General features: G+C 39.0%; 1 protein-coding gene across 1 annotated transcript in view; it reads left to right on the top strand.

Annotated features, from left to right (window-relative positions):
* Positions 1–16733, top strand: part of med30 (mediator complex subunit 30) — a 33897-nt gene that overhangs the window by 7965 nt on the left and 9199 nt on the right. Inside the window, exon 4 of the mRNA XM_062990471.1 lies at positions 6337–6444. Coding sequence (XP_062846541.1) covers positions 6337–6444 — 108 coding nt within the window. The remainder of the gene's footprint in view (positions 1–6336; positions 6445–16733) is intronic.

Below are 16733 nucleotides of genomic sequence, written 5' to 3'. Positions count from 1 at the left end.
CATTTTCCATCGCAAGCAGAGCCCAACTCGGTGCTCTGGAATTTCCTGTACAGCAGAACAAGCCAATGTCATTTCATTTACAGCTTCAGTTTTTCCAGGAAATCGAGTGGACCATGTTGAGTCATTATTTTCTGTCAAATAGCAACCCACATCCATCTTTCAAAGTATTTACGATGAGAAATGTGATATTGCTTTGTTCTTCTTCCCCCTGCCTGCTGCCAGTTCACATCTTTTACCTTAAAAACTCGATATGAGCTTTGGCTAAAAAAACTTGGATTGTTTTTCCGTCCCTGGCTTAAACTTGTCATCCATAACAAGTGTGGAATTTATTCAGTTTGCAGCTCCAGCCTCAATAAACCTGCCAAAAAGTAAAAAGTATAGCTCTCTTGGAGCTAGGATTTGACAGCATAAGAAGTTGTGTTGTTCGTGGCTTACGTTTGTTGGGCTGCAGAGATATGAAGGTTCAGGCTAAAATTTAAATGTCCTGAAATTTTTCATGTTGCAAATCATATATTTTTATATGGGGAAGAGGTAAACCTTAATATTTGTAGCAGCAAACTGTTAAGTCACACAGCATCAGTTTGTAAAGCATGAGCAATACTCTAGCTGTGGGATTAAAGTTTTTTATTTTTATTTTTATTATCTATTTTTTCCCTCTTTTTCCCCCAATTTTTATCCCCTAATCTAATCTAATCTAAGACCCTTCACCGCTTGACTTAGGACGCCACTCAACTGACTTGCGCCCCCTCCGGTACGCAATCAGTACAGCCTGCATTTTCCACCTGCACGAGCCGAGTTCATACACCAAGAGACACTGCGCACGGAGGGCCACACACTCCTCAATGTTATTCCTCAGCCCTGTGCAGGCGCCGTCAGTCAACCAGCAGGGGCCGCAGTTGTACCAGTTATGGGGACCTATGCTCCAACTTCTTCCCCTAACCCTGAACAACAGCCTATCGTTGTTCATGCTGCCGCCCAACCCAGTTGGAAAGGTAGAGCTGAGTTTCGATACGATGTATCTGGAAACCCCAACTCTGGTGAGCTAGCGTACTTTACTACTGTGCCACCTGAGTGGCGACGCATCAGTAAATTACGCTAGCCCATTACTGCTAAGATATCATATCCACAGGTGCTATTGGTTGGTCAGGCATGTCTGCACGAACATGATTGACTAATGTTTGAGGAGGAGATGGCCAAAACGGCCTAGCCATTGGAAGGTATACCACCCCATGCTTGTTACTGCGCTTTTAGTGCAGGTCCCAAGCCCAGATAAAAATGGGAGGGTTGCATCTGGAATGGCAGTAGGTGAAAAACGGCCAAGTCTGGTATGTAAAACTGATCCATTGTGGCGGACAAAAAACACCTTGCATTTACTTTATCTCGATCAGGGTCACATTGCATTTATATATTAATTATTGATCTAATTAAATCCAGTAGATATGCTCTATTGTAGATTTATTGGAAATATGGCCATACTTTAGGTTTTTATTAGTAGATTTTTAATAACGGATAAAGATAATAAAATAAATCAGAAGGCCAATACATCAAACTTTGTTTACTGAGAAACAGAACAACACAGTTACAGAATGCGCTGAATAAAAAACTACATAGTAGTGGTCTCAAAAGACAAGTAGCTGTCTGTAATGACCCAAAACACACCAATGCTTTGCAACACTATTTAAAGACCATAAAAGTTTAAGGAGTGCTTACTGGTAATCTTGTTTAGTCTATGCCATCATGTCATTACAGCAAAAGGGGGTCACAGTTAACTCAAATCGCTATGATGATAATACGATTAGTATTGAAAAACATCATATTAAAATTGATTTAAAAAATTATAGTAATAAATATAAAAGGATTTTCACTAGTGGTCACAGGAAAATATGGATTTATAACTTTTCTGCAGAGCTAGATTTGAATTCAAATGAAGTGTTTATCAGCTGATTGATTTTAAAACATACTGCTATTCTGTAGGATGTAAAGTTGGGTTACAACAGATTAAACAATTAGGATCAATGACAACCCTTAATTTGGAAGGGTTATTTCTAAAGTTTTCAGAAACAGCTAAGTGAAAAAAGTTATATAGCCATAGCAAGCTCCTTAAACATTCCGGTTGTGAATAGTTTGATAAAGTACAGGGGTTGGACAAAATAACTGAAACACCTGTCATTTTAGTGTGGGAGGTTTCATGGCTAAATTGGACCAGTCTGGTGGCCAATCTTCATTAATTGCACATTGCACCAGTAAGAGCAGAGTGTGAAGGTTCAATTAGCAGGGTAAGAGCACAGTTTTGCTCAAAATATTGCAATGCACACAACATTATGGGTGACATACCAGAGTTCAAAAGAGGACAAATTGTTGGTGCACGTCTTGCTGGCGCATCTGTGACCAAGACAGCAAGTCTTTGTGATGTATCAAGAGCCACGGTATCCAGGGTAATGTCAGCATACCACCAAGAAGGACAAACCACATCCAACAGGATTAACTGAGGACGCAAGAGGAAGCTGTCTGAAAGGGATGTTCGGGTGCTAACCCGGATTGTATCCAAAAAACATAAAACCACGGCTGCCCAAATCACGGCAGAATTAAATGTGCACCTCAACTCTCCTGTTTCCACCAGAACTGTCCGTCGGGAGCTCCACAGGGTCAATATACACGGCCGGGCTGCTATAGCCAAACCTTTGGTCACTCGTGCCAATGCCAAACGTCGGTTTCAATGGTGCAAGGAGCGCAAATCTTGGGCTGTGGACAATGTGAAACATGTATTGTTCTCTGATGAGTCCACCTTTACTGTTTTCCCCACATCCGGGAGAGTTACGGTGTGGAGAAGCCCCAAAGAAGCGTACCACCCAGACTGTTGCATGCCCAGAGTGAAGCATGGGGGTGGATCAGTGATGGTTTGGGCTGCCATATCATGGCATTCCCTTGGCCCAATACTTGTGCTAGATGGGCGCGTCACTGCCAAGGACTACCGAACCATTCTGGAGGACTTTGTGCATCCAATGGCGGTGCCGTGTATCAGGATGACAATGCACCAATACACACAGCAAGACTGGTTAAAGATTGGTTTGATGAACATGAAAGTGAAGTTGAACATCTCCCATGGCCTGCACAGTCACCAGATCTAAATATTATTGAGCCACTTTGGGGTGTTTTGGAGAAGCGAGTCAGGAAACGTTTTCCTCCACCAGCATCACGTAGTGACCTGGCCACTATCCTGCAAGAAGAATGGCTTAAAATCCCTCTGACCACTGTGCAGGACTTGTATATGTCATTTCCAAGACGAATTGACGCTGTATTGGCCGCAAAAGGAGGCCCTACACCATACTAATAAATTATTGTGGTCTAAAACCAGGTGTTTCAGTTATTTTGTCCAACCCCTGTAGTTGCCCCAGATAGGTTTGCCATATTTTATTTGGCTCAGTTTTTACTCTTTCTGATGCAAACCTCCTGCTTATCCATGTTTGGGACTGGCTGTAGGGGTGCACTGATATGTGTGCCTCTCTCCAGTGACTGGGTTCACATAAGACCATGTGGCTTTTGTACTTGTGGGCCCAACCTGAGATTTAAACCCCCAGAACTCAGGCACGTGGCTCTTATAATTATAATCACATGAGCTCACTTTCCTGTGTGTTTAAACTAGGGCTGTCAAACGATTAAAATTTTTAATCGCGATTAATCTCAGAATTTCATATAGTTAATCGCGATTAATCGCATTAAAAAAAATCTGTGTAAATGTTATAGAAAACAAGGATTTTTAAGTGAAATGTTACAATTAAAATGGTGAACATATTTTATGCTAAATGTACTTATGTTAAAAACTGTTGGGACAAGAGAAAACTGTAAGGGAGTTTTATTCACTCACATACTAGGCAGTAAATGTCAGATTGTAGGTTAGAATTTCTCCATCAGCAAACATTGTAGATCAGCGGTGCTTTAGGTGGGATAAGGCGTAGTTATTGTAACAGACTTGTCTGTGGTTGTATCGTGACGATGGTTTGATGGACGTTTCTACACGAAGTGAGTGTGTTTTGACCCTTTGGGGCTTCCATAGTTCATGAACTAACGTGCTCGACTCAGCTTTCCGGTATTCGGTACAGAAGAATAAGTTAATTAAGTGTAATAAAGTGTTCTGCTCCCGACAACTTGTGAATATAGCGTGTATTTATTTCTTTATTATGCAAGTGCATCACTACCACGATCGGTTACATTATGTTAACAAACCGCAAATGAAAAACGGTGGCAAGTCCGACATTAAAACGTTTGTTCTACCAGTCAAGTGTCAACATGAACTAGAATTTGCGTTAATGGCACTAATTTTTTTAATCGCGTTAAATTGAGGTCGCGTTAATGCGTTATTATCGCGTTAACTTCGACAGCCCTAGTTTAAACACATTTTGCCAATTCAGCTTACTTACCTGGTTCCTCATTTCGAGTCGAGTTGCTGCCTCAGAATTTCTGCACCAGCAGGTGTCAGTGTGAATTAAGCTGAGATGATAGTCTACACCAGTAATGCTGATAATTTGTCAAGGTTATGTCTGAATGGGGCTGCTTAAAGAAAGAATGAAAAAGGCAGAATTTAGAAGGCTGACACGGATTAAGTCAAACACACTGTATGCTAGAGCTGAATCCCAGGACTAAAGTTGTCATTGTTGGAAGAGGTTAAATTGTTTGTTGCTGCAAAATATAGAAGACCCTAGACAAGAAGGATACAGAGATACAATGGTGAAAATGACGGGGTGCAATTTTAACTTGTTATTAACTTGTTAAGACTTATCATTACCTGACTGTCATTAATCAATGGCTGACATTTAAGTCTACAGTGACCTAAATATTTAAAAATTTGTTAACGTGTCTTTAGACTTTCAGTAAAATATTTGTAAAAAGTGTCTAACGTAGCCTAGTTACATTTACCCCATCAGAACATAAAGCCATGCCTTGCGCTAGTCTAGCATTCAGAGGCCACACTTGGAACAAACAAGTGAAAATGTAGACTGCAATTTTGAACTTTTTGTAATAAATCTGAAATAAATGGGCTAATTTTGTAATGGCTACCAAAATAGAACAGCACACAACTGTTAATACCTTATATATCTTATTCAAATATTTTATAAAACATGTTAATTAGGAAATAGCATTTTACATGTGTAGGGTACAGTCTGCTGTGCCAAATTCTGAATCTCCAGCAGAATTTGGTTGACAACCACTTAGTTTTCCTGGTCTAGATCCAGTTCACAATTTAAATGGTTCAACAATTTAACCTTCATCATTGAACTTACAGATGTTTAACAGTTATTGGTTGTTTATTGATGTCCCCATGTCTCTCTCTTGAGCACTATAAGCAAATGCTTACCACTAGCTAGCCATTTCGTGTGGAAACAACTAACAAGATTTTTTTGTCTCCTCTTAACCAATGAACAGATACCCCATGAAGTGTTAAGTCACATCAGGCAGACAGCTTAACAATCTAACAATGTAGCTGTAAAAAGGAACAGCATTAATAAATGCAGGATTCAAATCCAATCAGTCTGTCTGCACATCATTAGTCTTTTTAATCTGATGTTTATGAGACAGTTGCTATTTGCTAAGCGCTTGAAAGCGATGCCAAGCATGGGTAATAAGCACTATACAAAGATGTTAAAGCTATCAAACAAAGAACTGTGCTCTGATCTCAGATGAGTACTAGTTTTCCCATACATGAGTATGAAGAACATTCTACCCATATTCCCCTTCCCTTAAAGCGTTGTCACATGTTGGTTCTTGAAGAATGGTTTTCAAGTTATTCATTACCAAAATGTGCATGTCAGCATATTAAGGACTGGATCTTTCATAAAGACTAAAGGCTTAATATTGTGGTATTGAATGTATTCATGGAAAAACGTGTGTGTATGTGTTTGTGTGTGTGTGTCTGTGTCTATATAGTCACCATATATTCCAAACTGTTATTTGTTTAACCTTATTAGGTACCATAATATATGGAGAGGGACAATAAGTGTGTTTTTTATTTAACAGACAGTATGAACCCAATATATGTCATGCTTCATATTCATTCATTGCTGCATTTTAGGCCTGCAACATATTTCAAAAAAAGTTGGGACGGTAAAACATTTAGCACTTTGTAATGTTGCTATTCCTTCTCACAACACTGAAAAAGACGTTTTGGCACCTAGGATACCAAATGTTAAAACACAACAGTTTCAAACTGGTAAAAGTGTGAAAAACTGTAAAAGACAAAGAAGTGTGTTTCTTTCATTTAGTCCAAAAGACCAGTTGTAGAAATGTATTAAAATCAGCTTAGTCATTCAGCTGGTTCAAATTACTTTATTCCCCCTACAGCAACTTATTCCTTATGTGGAAGATGACGGCTCAAAGCTAGATGAGCGTGTGGCCAGTCAGCTGCGTTCAGCCAGTGAAGAAAAAAGAGAAGTTCTCGAGGTCAACAAGGTCAGTGTCATCTCTTTATGCTGTGTTAGTGTTCTACAGTCTGATGTATTGCTTGGAGCAATATGAATACTTGAATTAAATACACAATACTGTTTCCAATAATTGAGTTCAGCTGTTTAGTCACACCCATTGCTGTCAGATGTATAACATCATAAAACATTACATAGATAATATGCTTAAAATTTTTGTGGCAGAAGTTTGGGGAAATCCCTTACGTGTTCCAGTATGACTGTGCCTTTGGGCACAAAGCAAGGTCCATGAAGACATTGTTTGATTAGTTACTGAGTTATTGAAGAACTACAGAGGCCTTCACAGAGTCTTGACCACTCATTGCAATGGTAGTTGTATGATGCCCAGGTGCGCAGCAGAATATTTTGTTAGCACACCAGCACTTCCCAGTTTGAATCTCAGCTCTGCTACTGGTAGTCTGGGTGCCCTCTAGCCAGTGCCTGCAGCAGACAAAATTGGCCATAAAGTCTGCTGGGTGGGAAAAGACTGAACTAATAAATGGGTGGGGGTCTTTAAATGCTGTGCAAGGACCCTGGTTGGCAGCCTAAGGCGCCTGCGCAGAAGTGGAGGAGCATGGAGATTGGTGCGTGTCTCTCTGTGCGTGATATCTGGCATCATGTGCACATCCAACGAGGTGCGATTGAAAAAGAAGGGGTTGAGGGACTGCACATGAGTCAGAGGGGGCTTGGGGCTGGCAAGTATACCCTCCTCGAACACAGCTGGGATCCGCAGCAGCGCAACACTAATTGACTATGCTAAATTGGGAGAAAAAGGGAAAAAATGCATAAATAAATAGAAAAAAAGGTGGTGATGGTGGGGATGCCCACATTTTTTAAATGGATTGTCCAAAAAAGGTATTAATAATAATAATAATAATACATTTTATTTATATAGCGCTTTTCAAGATACTCAAAGACGCTTAACCTTAAACCTTAACGCTTGGTATTGTTTCCATATACCATATAGTGTACACATGTTTTTTCAGGCTCATTGTTAGTGTTTTGTGGAACACAAAAAAAAATCTTTGGGATCCATCCACAAGATTCATCAGTGCTTTTGGAAACAATAACTGGCTGTTTTGGTCCAGACAAGTAATAAATGGTGCCATTGCTGTGTGTAATCACCACCATTGTTTTGCTCAAAAATGACCCACATACAGTGTTGAGCTGACCAACTAGGCAGCTGTAAATGACATTCTGGATGAGAAGAACATGTTGCGGGGGGGGGATTTGGGGGAGGCAGCAGAATGTGGGGAGCAGATGTCAGTCGCCTCTCTGCATCTGGCTCAGCTATGCTATCAAGCGTGAATGCGACTGATGGAATACTTCCAAGAAAACACACATGGAAAAAATATTTCAAATCATTTGTTACAAAGAAAATAGTAAAAGAGGGGAAGTGTTTTCATCAATTATATTCTGGTATTATTACCAGCCTTAGAAAATACAAAATCATGTTGTTTACATTTGGTTATGCTGGATTAAATTCTAATACCATGTCAATTTAACATTGTCAAACCGTGCAGACTTTGGATCCACAAGGCAGACTTGGCAGATTTCGTGGATGCTTTGGAATTACCTGGATTTATGCCTTACACATAATTGTAGTCTGAAGGCTTTTGTGTCATCTGTTTGTAACCCTCAAGAGTGAAACATTCAGGTTTTATTTTGCATTGGTGCATTATAAAAAAAAAAAAAAAAATTATTTCACCATGAATACTCCACTGGTGTGGTTGGCCACTCTACATCCACAATTAGAAGTGTCAGAAGGGGACAGGCTGGACTAGAAGTCACCTCCCTGTCTGATTGCACTAGCGACAGAGAAATACATAGGACCTGGGATGTTCCTCTTTTTGAGTAGGAATCTTTTTTTATTTTTTTATTTTTATTTTTTTACCCCTTTTTTCTCCCCTTTTAGCGCATCCAATTGTTCAATTAGCATCGTGCTTCCTCTCTGTCTATGCTGAACCCTGCCCTGACGGAGGTGATTGAAGCTAACCCGTATCCCCTCCGAAACACGAGCAGCAGCCAGATGCATCTTTGCCACCCACACATTGACGAGTTTGGCGCCACCTAGCGTTGCATGCGGAGAGACACACCCTAATGGCACCCTCTCCCATCTCTGTGTAAGCGCCTCCAATCAGCCGGCAGAGAACGCAATCGCATTCTGACAGAGAGAGACCCACATCCGGTTCTTTGTCCCACCCCCCACATGAGCAACCGGCCAATCGTTGCTCATATAGCCACTCAGCTTCGAACCGGTAAAGCAAGGCTGGATTCGATACCACGCTTCTCAGAATCCAGCCCTGGTTGCAGCGGGTTTCTTTTTACCGCTGCGCCACCTGAGCGGCTTGAGTAGGATCTTTTCTGTACGAATCTGCCATTGGCCCCTTTAAGAGAATTGTACAAGATATTCATAAAGTATTTTGACACATCGGCTTTTTGCACACTTTGTTGTATTGAGGATATAGTTTTGATTTACATAATTGCCATTTTTACTCACCGATTTACACTTATCACTCATAATGACAAAGCAAAAATGTTGCTGTTTTTTAGATTTTTGTTACAAGTGAAAAAATTTACAATCTTTTATTCACTAAATAAAACCATTTCAGACCCTTTATTCAATAATTTGTAGAGGTCATCGTGGCAGCAATTACAGTTGCCAGTCTTTTTGAACATGTCTCTAAAAGCTTTGCCCGTGTGGATTTGGCTGTGCAAGAAAAAGACCCTGCTCCAAAATCAGCACCATTTCTATCCTTATTCATATTTATACAGAACATTCACTAGTTACAACCAATCATAATTACTTTATAATGGTGCTGCAGTTAGTGTTAGTGCTGCAAGTTTGCACTTTTATGGGAACCTTGGTTCCAGTAACTGCATGTAAGAAGTTTGACATGGTTCTTCATTTCTTCTAGATAATCTGGTTTTATTCCACCTCTAAAAGCTGCTAGTAGATGGATAGGCCAGTGTAGAATGAGTAAATGAGAGTGAATGTGTGAGTATAACTAAATGTTTGCATTTGTTCTTTTTATGAAGTTATTAATAAATTGATTAGTCTAACTGGGGGCTATAAGCATGGATCCAGTCACCACTAGGGTGAAGTATAGCAGTATATGAATAGTAATGCACTGTGTTTTGTTTTTTTTGGGGACAGGCCTGGCTGTGAATGATAGCCCTGTCCTTGTTATCTGTCAATTGAGGTAATTGCTGTTCATCAGGAACTGGGTGAAAAATCGCTCAGCAGTCCACCAAGCAGTAGAGCGGCCTTCGTCCATGTCACTCCTCTCATTTACACACACACACACACACACACACACACTTTCACAGACAGAACAAGGCATGTGTGTGTCTGTTTCCAAGTCTTTTATATCGCCTTAGAGGTGAGAATGATTTGTCCAGTCCATTTGCTTTGTCACATTTTTCAAGTGTTGTCTCACTAGCTTAATTGTGAACATGCATCTCTGTCTCACCTAAAAGAGCCTCTGAATTTTCCCTGCAAGTTAATGCAGAAGCAGACACACAAAATGCTGAACACAAATAAAGCCGATCCAATCTACAGCAGCAAATTAGTTCATTATTGGGCTCTAGACAATTTATAACACCACCTGATCTCCGAGACTGCAAACCTGTCTGGTCTCTCCCTCTGCGAACCCTCATGCATTACCCAAGCTCTTTTTCCGAGGGTCCCAACGGCCTCAGTTTGCTGACACTATGGTGACGGGCAGTCTTTTGTCGGAGCAGGCCGTTTGATTTAATATCTCTCTAAGTGTGAATAAATTCTTGTCACAGCCCATTAAAAAGGCCTTGGAGAGATCGCAGCTCTTATTAATTCTTAGACTGTCCTTCTGCTCTCCTCCTTCCCTCTCTGCCCCCTCCCTCCCCTAGCATTTTTAATACTCTGTTAATTACCACGTCTGTCCTCTTTATTCAAATTAGAAAGTGAGATATTATAAAAGAGAATGTTTGTAATTTCAAATAGGACTCTTGGAACGGCTGGCGAGCACATAATGAGCAGTGGTTTTGGCAGCTGTGGTTGCAGCTCTTATCGCTGAAGCAGCGCTGGGGTTGGGAGGGACTGATAAACAAACGCACACACAAAGCTGTAATGAGACCCTGGCTTGTCTTGCCACACAGGCACACACACACACACTTCTACTTCTTGTAGAAGGCACCTGGCTACTTCATATATTGCCTTTTAGATTGGGTCTGCTGAATGGAGCTTACTTTAATTGGTGTTTAGGGGCTGAACCAAAGAAGTACAGCATGCTTAGGGTATGAGGAAAAAGTATTTAAACTAGGGTGCAGCATTTAAGGAGTAAGTATCTGCTGTGCATGTTAGGTCAGACAAAAATCATAATGCTTGTTGCAGGAATAAGTTATAGTCACTGAATATTTGGTGTATGTTACAATAAGCCAGGGAATCCCAGGAAGGGGATCTTATTATTTACATTTACGACATTTAGCAGATTCTTATATTGACAGCAACTTACAATTGTGGCCATGTACAATTACTAGTTTAGTACCCTAACCACTAAGCTACCACTGCCCCTGTTCCGCAATGCTGAATTAATGCATGGCATATACACCTATCAGGAATAACATTATGACCAACTCCTTATTTCTACACTTACTGTCCATTTTATCAGCTCCACTTACCATATAGAAGCACTTTGTAGTTCTACAATTACTGACTGTAGTCCATCTGTTTCTCTGCATGCTTTGTTAACCTGATTTCACCCAGTTCTTCAATGGCCAGATGAAGCGTCCTGTGATCACTGATGAAGGTCTAGAAGATGACCAACTCAAACAGCAGCAATAGATGAGCAATCGTCTCTGACTTTACATCTACAAGGTGAACCAACTAGGTAGGAGTGCCTAATAGAGTGGACAGTGAGTGGACACGGTATTTAAAAACTCCAGCAGCGCTGCTGTGTCTGATCCACTCATACCAGCACAACAAACACTAACACACCACCACCATGTCATTGTCACTGCAGTGCTGAGAATCCACCACCTAAATAATACCTGCTCTGTGGTGGTCATGTGTGTGACCATTGAAGAACAGGGTGAAAGCAGTCTAAAAAAAGTATGTAGATAAATAGCTGGACTACAGTTAGTAATTGTAGAACTACAAAGTGCTCCTATATGGTAAGTGGAACTGATAAAATGGACAGTGAGTGTAGAAACAAGGAGGTGGTTTTAATGTTATGGCTGATTGGTGTATTTTGTCCATTCTGAGATGCTTTTCAGCTTACCAAGATTTTAAAGATTAGTTATTTGAGTTGCTATAGCTTCCTATCAGGTTGCTCACTCTTCCTATCAGGTTGATCATTCTTTTCTAAACCTCAGTAGAAAAGTGCCTGCAGAACCACTGCTCAGTTTGCTCATTCTTTCTAAACTGTACAGATTGTTGTGCATGAAAATAGCATGCTCCTTTTGGCAGCAACTACCAAGACATGGTCAGCATTACTCACAGCATTAGATCACATTTTTACCCATTATAAATAACAAATAGAGCATTTATTGTTAGGAAGATCAGTGGTACCACTTGGCAGTGGTAGTGTGGTGGTGTGTGGGTGCTACGGTGCTTTAGAACTTAGGCCACTTGCTGTGGATAAATGAAACAATTAAGTTACTCTCTAACAGAAAATTCTTGAGGAAACTTATCTGTCCATGAGCTGTAGCTGAGGTGTTTTTGAGAAATGCAGCTAGACCACACTTCAAAAAAAAAAAAAAAAAAAAAAAAACGCAACTAATAGCCTCGTCAAATTCCTGGTTATTAAGTGTAAAAGTGAATAATCTTTTTTAGTATATTTTTCTTCCAGTTTATTTATAAACAAACTACATTTATAAGGTAAACAACACTGTACTAAAATGTAATTCAGTTATAATTTACAAGATTTTTTATACAAAAAGAATTGAATGGATTCGGTGACATAAACTTAACCTACTACTAAAAAAGTAGTGCCTAGTACTACTTGCCAAACAGGAATTGGCCTAGAAAACTTTAACTAATCCAAGAAGACTACTGACTACTATAACAGCTGCTAAAATGTATAGTAAAGTACTTATGAATTGTTGACATTTCAGTCTTTGGGTTTATACAGATGACTTTCTTTGTCTTTGCTTACTTTTGTTTTGCCATAAAAGTGAGTCTCATAAATTAAAGTGATTAAGTGAAAAAGACTTTAAAAGTACTCTAATAGCTATTTTGTCTAAACATTTCAAAACATTTTTGATTTAAGCTAGCTGAATAATCTTGTACAAACAAATCTTGTTTAGTCTGTTTATCTTAGAATAATGAAAAAACTAATGAAAAGATATGCCTTTGTTTATATTTAATATTCTCTGGTTTAATAAGATTACATTTTTGCAGCATTGTGACCCGGATCTTTCTAAATCTCTGATAACTGGAATCACTTGGCGCACTCTGGCCTAATCCTTTTTCAGTAGAGGCATAAGTTTAAAGTTGCAGGAGCATGAAAGGCACAGACTTAGTCTTTGTATGAAACATTGTCCTGTAGCAAAACCGTTTTAAACTGGTCCACAGTTGAAACAGTGTTTGGCTGAACAGCTAATATCAGTCCTGTTTTTGTGCTTTGCCTTGATAGTAGTTTTATCAGTTATTTACACCCTGCACTGAGAACAGGCTTTTTCTTATCCTGTTTCTTATTGCATGTCTGATTTTTTTTGCATCAGTATATGCTGCAGGCAGTGTCCATCTTTCTGGTGCTCACCATCCCTCCTACTATCTTTTTTTACCCTGTTCGTCCTCCAGGAAAATATACTTTTGCTGTTCTCTATCTTAGTCCAGTCACAGTAGGGTGGGCATTTCTAACCCTAAAGTCTGCTTTAAAGAATTAAATATACATTTTAACATCTGTATTATACAACTATTTGACCTATTTCAGAAATAAAAATAGAGCTTTAAGAAGTAAGCAGCTATTGAACAAAAACACAGGCTGCCAGACCAGGTAAGTAAATACTTTTGTCTTATTAGTGCCAATCAAACATTTTCTTGTTTCCTTCTTATTGAGCGCTTTGTGCTATGCACTAGGATTGGGTTTGCATTGGATCCAAATATAGCACATAAAATACTTTTAAGACTAGCAGGCTGATAAATAACTACTGCAAAGTATGAAACCGAAAACAGCACGATCGATATCACCGACAGATAAAGCGCGAACAGCAAAAGCGCTTGATTGAAAAATGTTCAGGGATACAAGGCTGATCAATAAAGTCTAACACAGAAGCAGTGCCTTCTGTCCTTGTACCATATTGTCCTCCGGTAGCTTTACAGAAATTTGCATCTGGAGCACGGGTTATTAACAAGAAGGGTCTGAGCATTTATCCAGTGGGGCACAGGCTAATGAGTTATTTACTTGTCAGTGTGCAATTTTATGATGTATTCATGCAAGTAAATAATATTAAAACAGTTTTAGGGTCATTTGCAGTTTATTATTTACATGCTAATGTAATGCTCCAGGTCAGATGAAAAAACAAGTGGACAATACAATCAATTCCTATTATTTGCCTCTTTCTTAATTTCTTCTATTTTGACCTGTCACTTTTATATTTAGGATAATCAAACTATGTTTAATATTAGAAAAAGATAACCCAAGATAAGCAATTTTTTATGTTGATTTCATTCATCCAAGAAAAAAAAAGCTGTTTAGGTAAATGAAATGACTTTATTTATCTGTTTAAAAGTTGGGGTCAGAGCACATCGTCAGCTACTGCATGGTGCCTCTGGAGCTGAGAGGGTTAAGGGCCTTGCTCAAAGGCGCAACAGTGGCTGCACGGCAGGACTGGGATTTGAACCCTTAACCTTCTGTTTGATAGCTCAAGCTTTACCCACTATGATATCACTGTCCTAATCTTCAACAGTAATTGCCACATTACCTACTAAATCAATCATTTAACCAAACATTTTTGACAATTGTGTTCAATTATACTAGCCACACTTTTTTTTTTTTTAATTTTCTATTTTTTCGATACGATGTTTTTTTTTACCGCTGCGCCACCTGAGCGGCTCTAAAGTGATTTTAATACAGATGTGAAACAAAATCATTAAAATCTGTCAGTGTGAAAGTGGTTGCAAATTCATTGCTAAGGCTCTAAGACTCCATCCACAGTGCAAGCCATTATTCACAAATGGAGAAAACTTGTAACAGTGGTAAACCTTCACAGGAGTGACCGGCCTACCAAAATTTAATCCAGGAGGTCAAAAGAACTCAGACAAAAACTTTAGGCCTCATCAGTTAAGGTTAATGTACATAATTCCACAATAGGGAATTGGCATCCATACTGAAAGTTGCAAGGTGCAAACCACTGCACCACAAAAGAGTATGCTGTTCCTTTACAGTGATGTAAAAGACTTATCAGAAGTTTGATCAAATGTTTGTTACTGCTAAGGGTGGCACAACCAGTTAATGGTTTTAGGGGGGCAGTTACTTTTTCAGTGGTATAGGTTTTAAATATATTTTTATCTTAAACAAAGGTTGCAACATGTAAAAGTTGCAGTTTTAATTTACTCTTGTTTTTTTTACCTATTATTTAAATTAGCTGGGGATCAAAATTTGGAAAAGAGACAAATAAGACTTAATAAGAATTTGGGTGGGGGCAAATACTTTTGTACAGCACAACATCAAAAATGACACAACAGATAAGAAAGACATAACGATGACTAAGCAAATTCAAATCAGGAGTTGCTTTGTAATTTACATATGCAGAAGCAGGAACACCACTGACTTTATATTGGACAAAGGGGTCCAAATAATTTTTAAAATAATGTTTTAAAACAAAGTAAAGCTGTGGATTTGTAACACACTGTGTCTTGTTCAGAAATTCATATGTGATGCTTTCTAAAGCTTGACTAACAAATGGGTTCATTTTTCACTTGCTCCCCTCTTACTGTAAAAACAGAGATGCTCAGGGCATGGAGCCTTCACACCATCACTGCAACAGCATGAATTTATAGATCTATTTTTATTACACCCACAGGCAGTGCTGCTTGACGGAAACTTTGCATATACAGAGGAATTTATGAGAAAATAGAAGATATTTGCACTCCTACTTACTTGACCAATGTATTGTATGAGGAGGACAAGGTGCAACAGTGGTATTAGTGATTCCCTCCCCTCCTTTCACTTCACCTGCCTGATCCCTTCACCAAACTCCCAGACATTCAAGGTGGACCCCCTAAAGTTGACTACACAGGGAATTCTGACAGTTTAAGTGAGTTTCCAAACCATAGGGAGTGAAATTGCTGAGTTTGAAGGGAACTTCAAACTGCATAGGGAGTAGTGAGTAATGGTTTATCACAACCCAGGAAGTTGACAGTAAATTTTACCCATCAATCATTGTGTGTCTTGCGGGTTAGGACAGCTGGCACAAGCAAGATTATGTCAGACTAATGTTTCATTAATCTTTGCTGAATACCACCAACGATGTGAAAATAACCAGTAAATGTCCAGCAACCTTGCAATCTCAGCCAGAAAACAAATTTAGCTTGTTAACTTCCACGTAGCTAATCACAAGCAATACGACACAGTGTAAACATAACACAAACCTGTTGTATGTTTAAAAAAAATCACATTTATCTCCATATAACATACACAATATGATACAAGGCTGTGATTCATTCATTTTCTAGTTACTTTAGAAAGCAAAGAAACAGTTAAAGATTGCTGTTAACATGATGCTCTGACGTTTAGGTTATGATGTTACAGGGCATTCTAAAAGGGATTTAACTAAGTTAATTTCCCTTAGCTGGTATCACGTGATTAGTACAAGGAAGTACAAGGGCACTGCTTAGGGACCCTGTGGAAAGGAATTCAGCTTTAGACTTCTGATTCCCACTTCATCTGCTGGAATAAAGGCAGTGATTGGAGTAGTAGTGACAAGCTGGATTAGCAGAGCTAAATCTAGTGTGAAACAGCATGTTAGCTATTGATTTTTTGGGGTAGACATTTTGTATGCCCTTACAGTGGCATAGTTTTTACCTTTTGTGGGTGACTTGAATCCTATTGAGATGCTGTGGCAGGATCTTAAACAAACCCTCCAGTGTAGCTAAATTTAAACAATTCTGCAAACATCATAAAAAATGCATTTTTGTTTTCTCATGTTTTTTTTTAATCTAATATTAAAATTAGCTGGAGGATTTAAAACTAAATCCAAAAATGTGACAAATAAGAACTAATAGAGAAAACTGGTTGGAGTTTCCTTTTAATTTAAATATGCAGAAGCAGTAACACTGGTAATGTTGTATTGGACAAA

The sequence above is a fragment of the Trichomycterus rosablanca genome, chromosome 2, assembly GCF_030014385.1.
Source record: "Trichomycterus rosablanca isolate fTriRos1 chromosome 2, fTriRos1.hap1, whole genome shotgun sequence".
NCBI classification, from domain to species: domain Eukaryota; kingdom Metazoa; phylum Chordata; class Actinopteri; order Siluriformes; family Trichomycteridae; genus Trichomycterus; species Trichomycterus rosablanca.
Note: the sequence above shows the minus strand (reverse complement) of the source record. Positions and strands in the feature narration are given on the sequence as shown.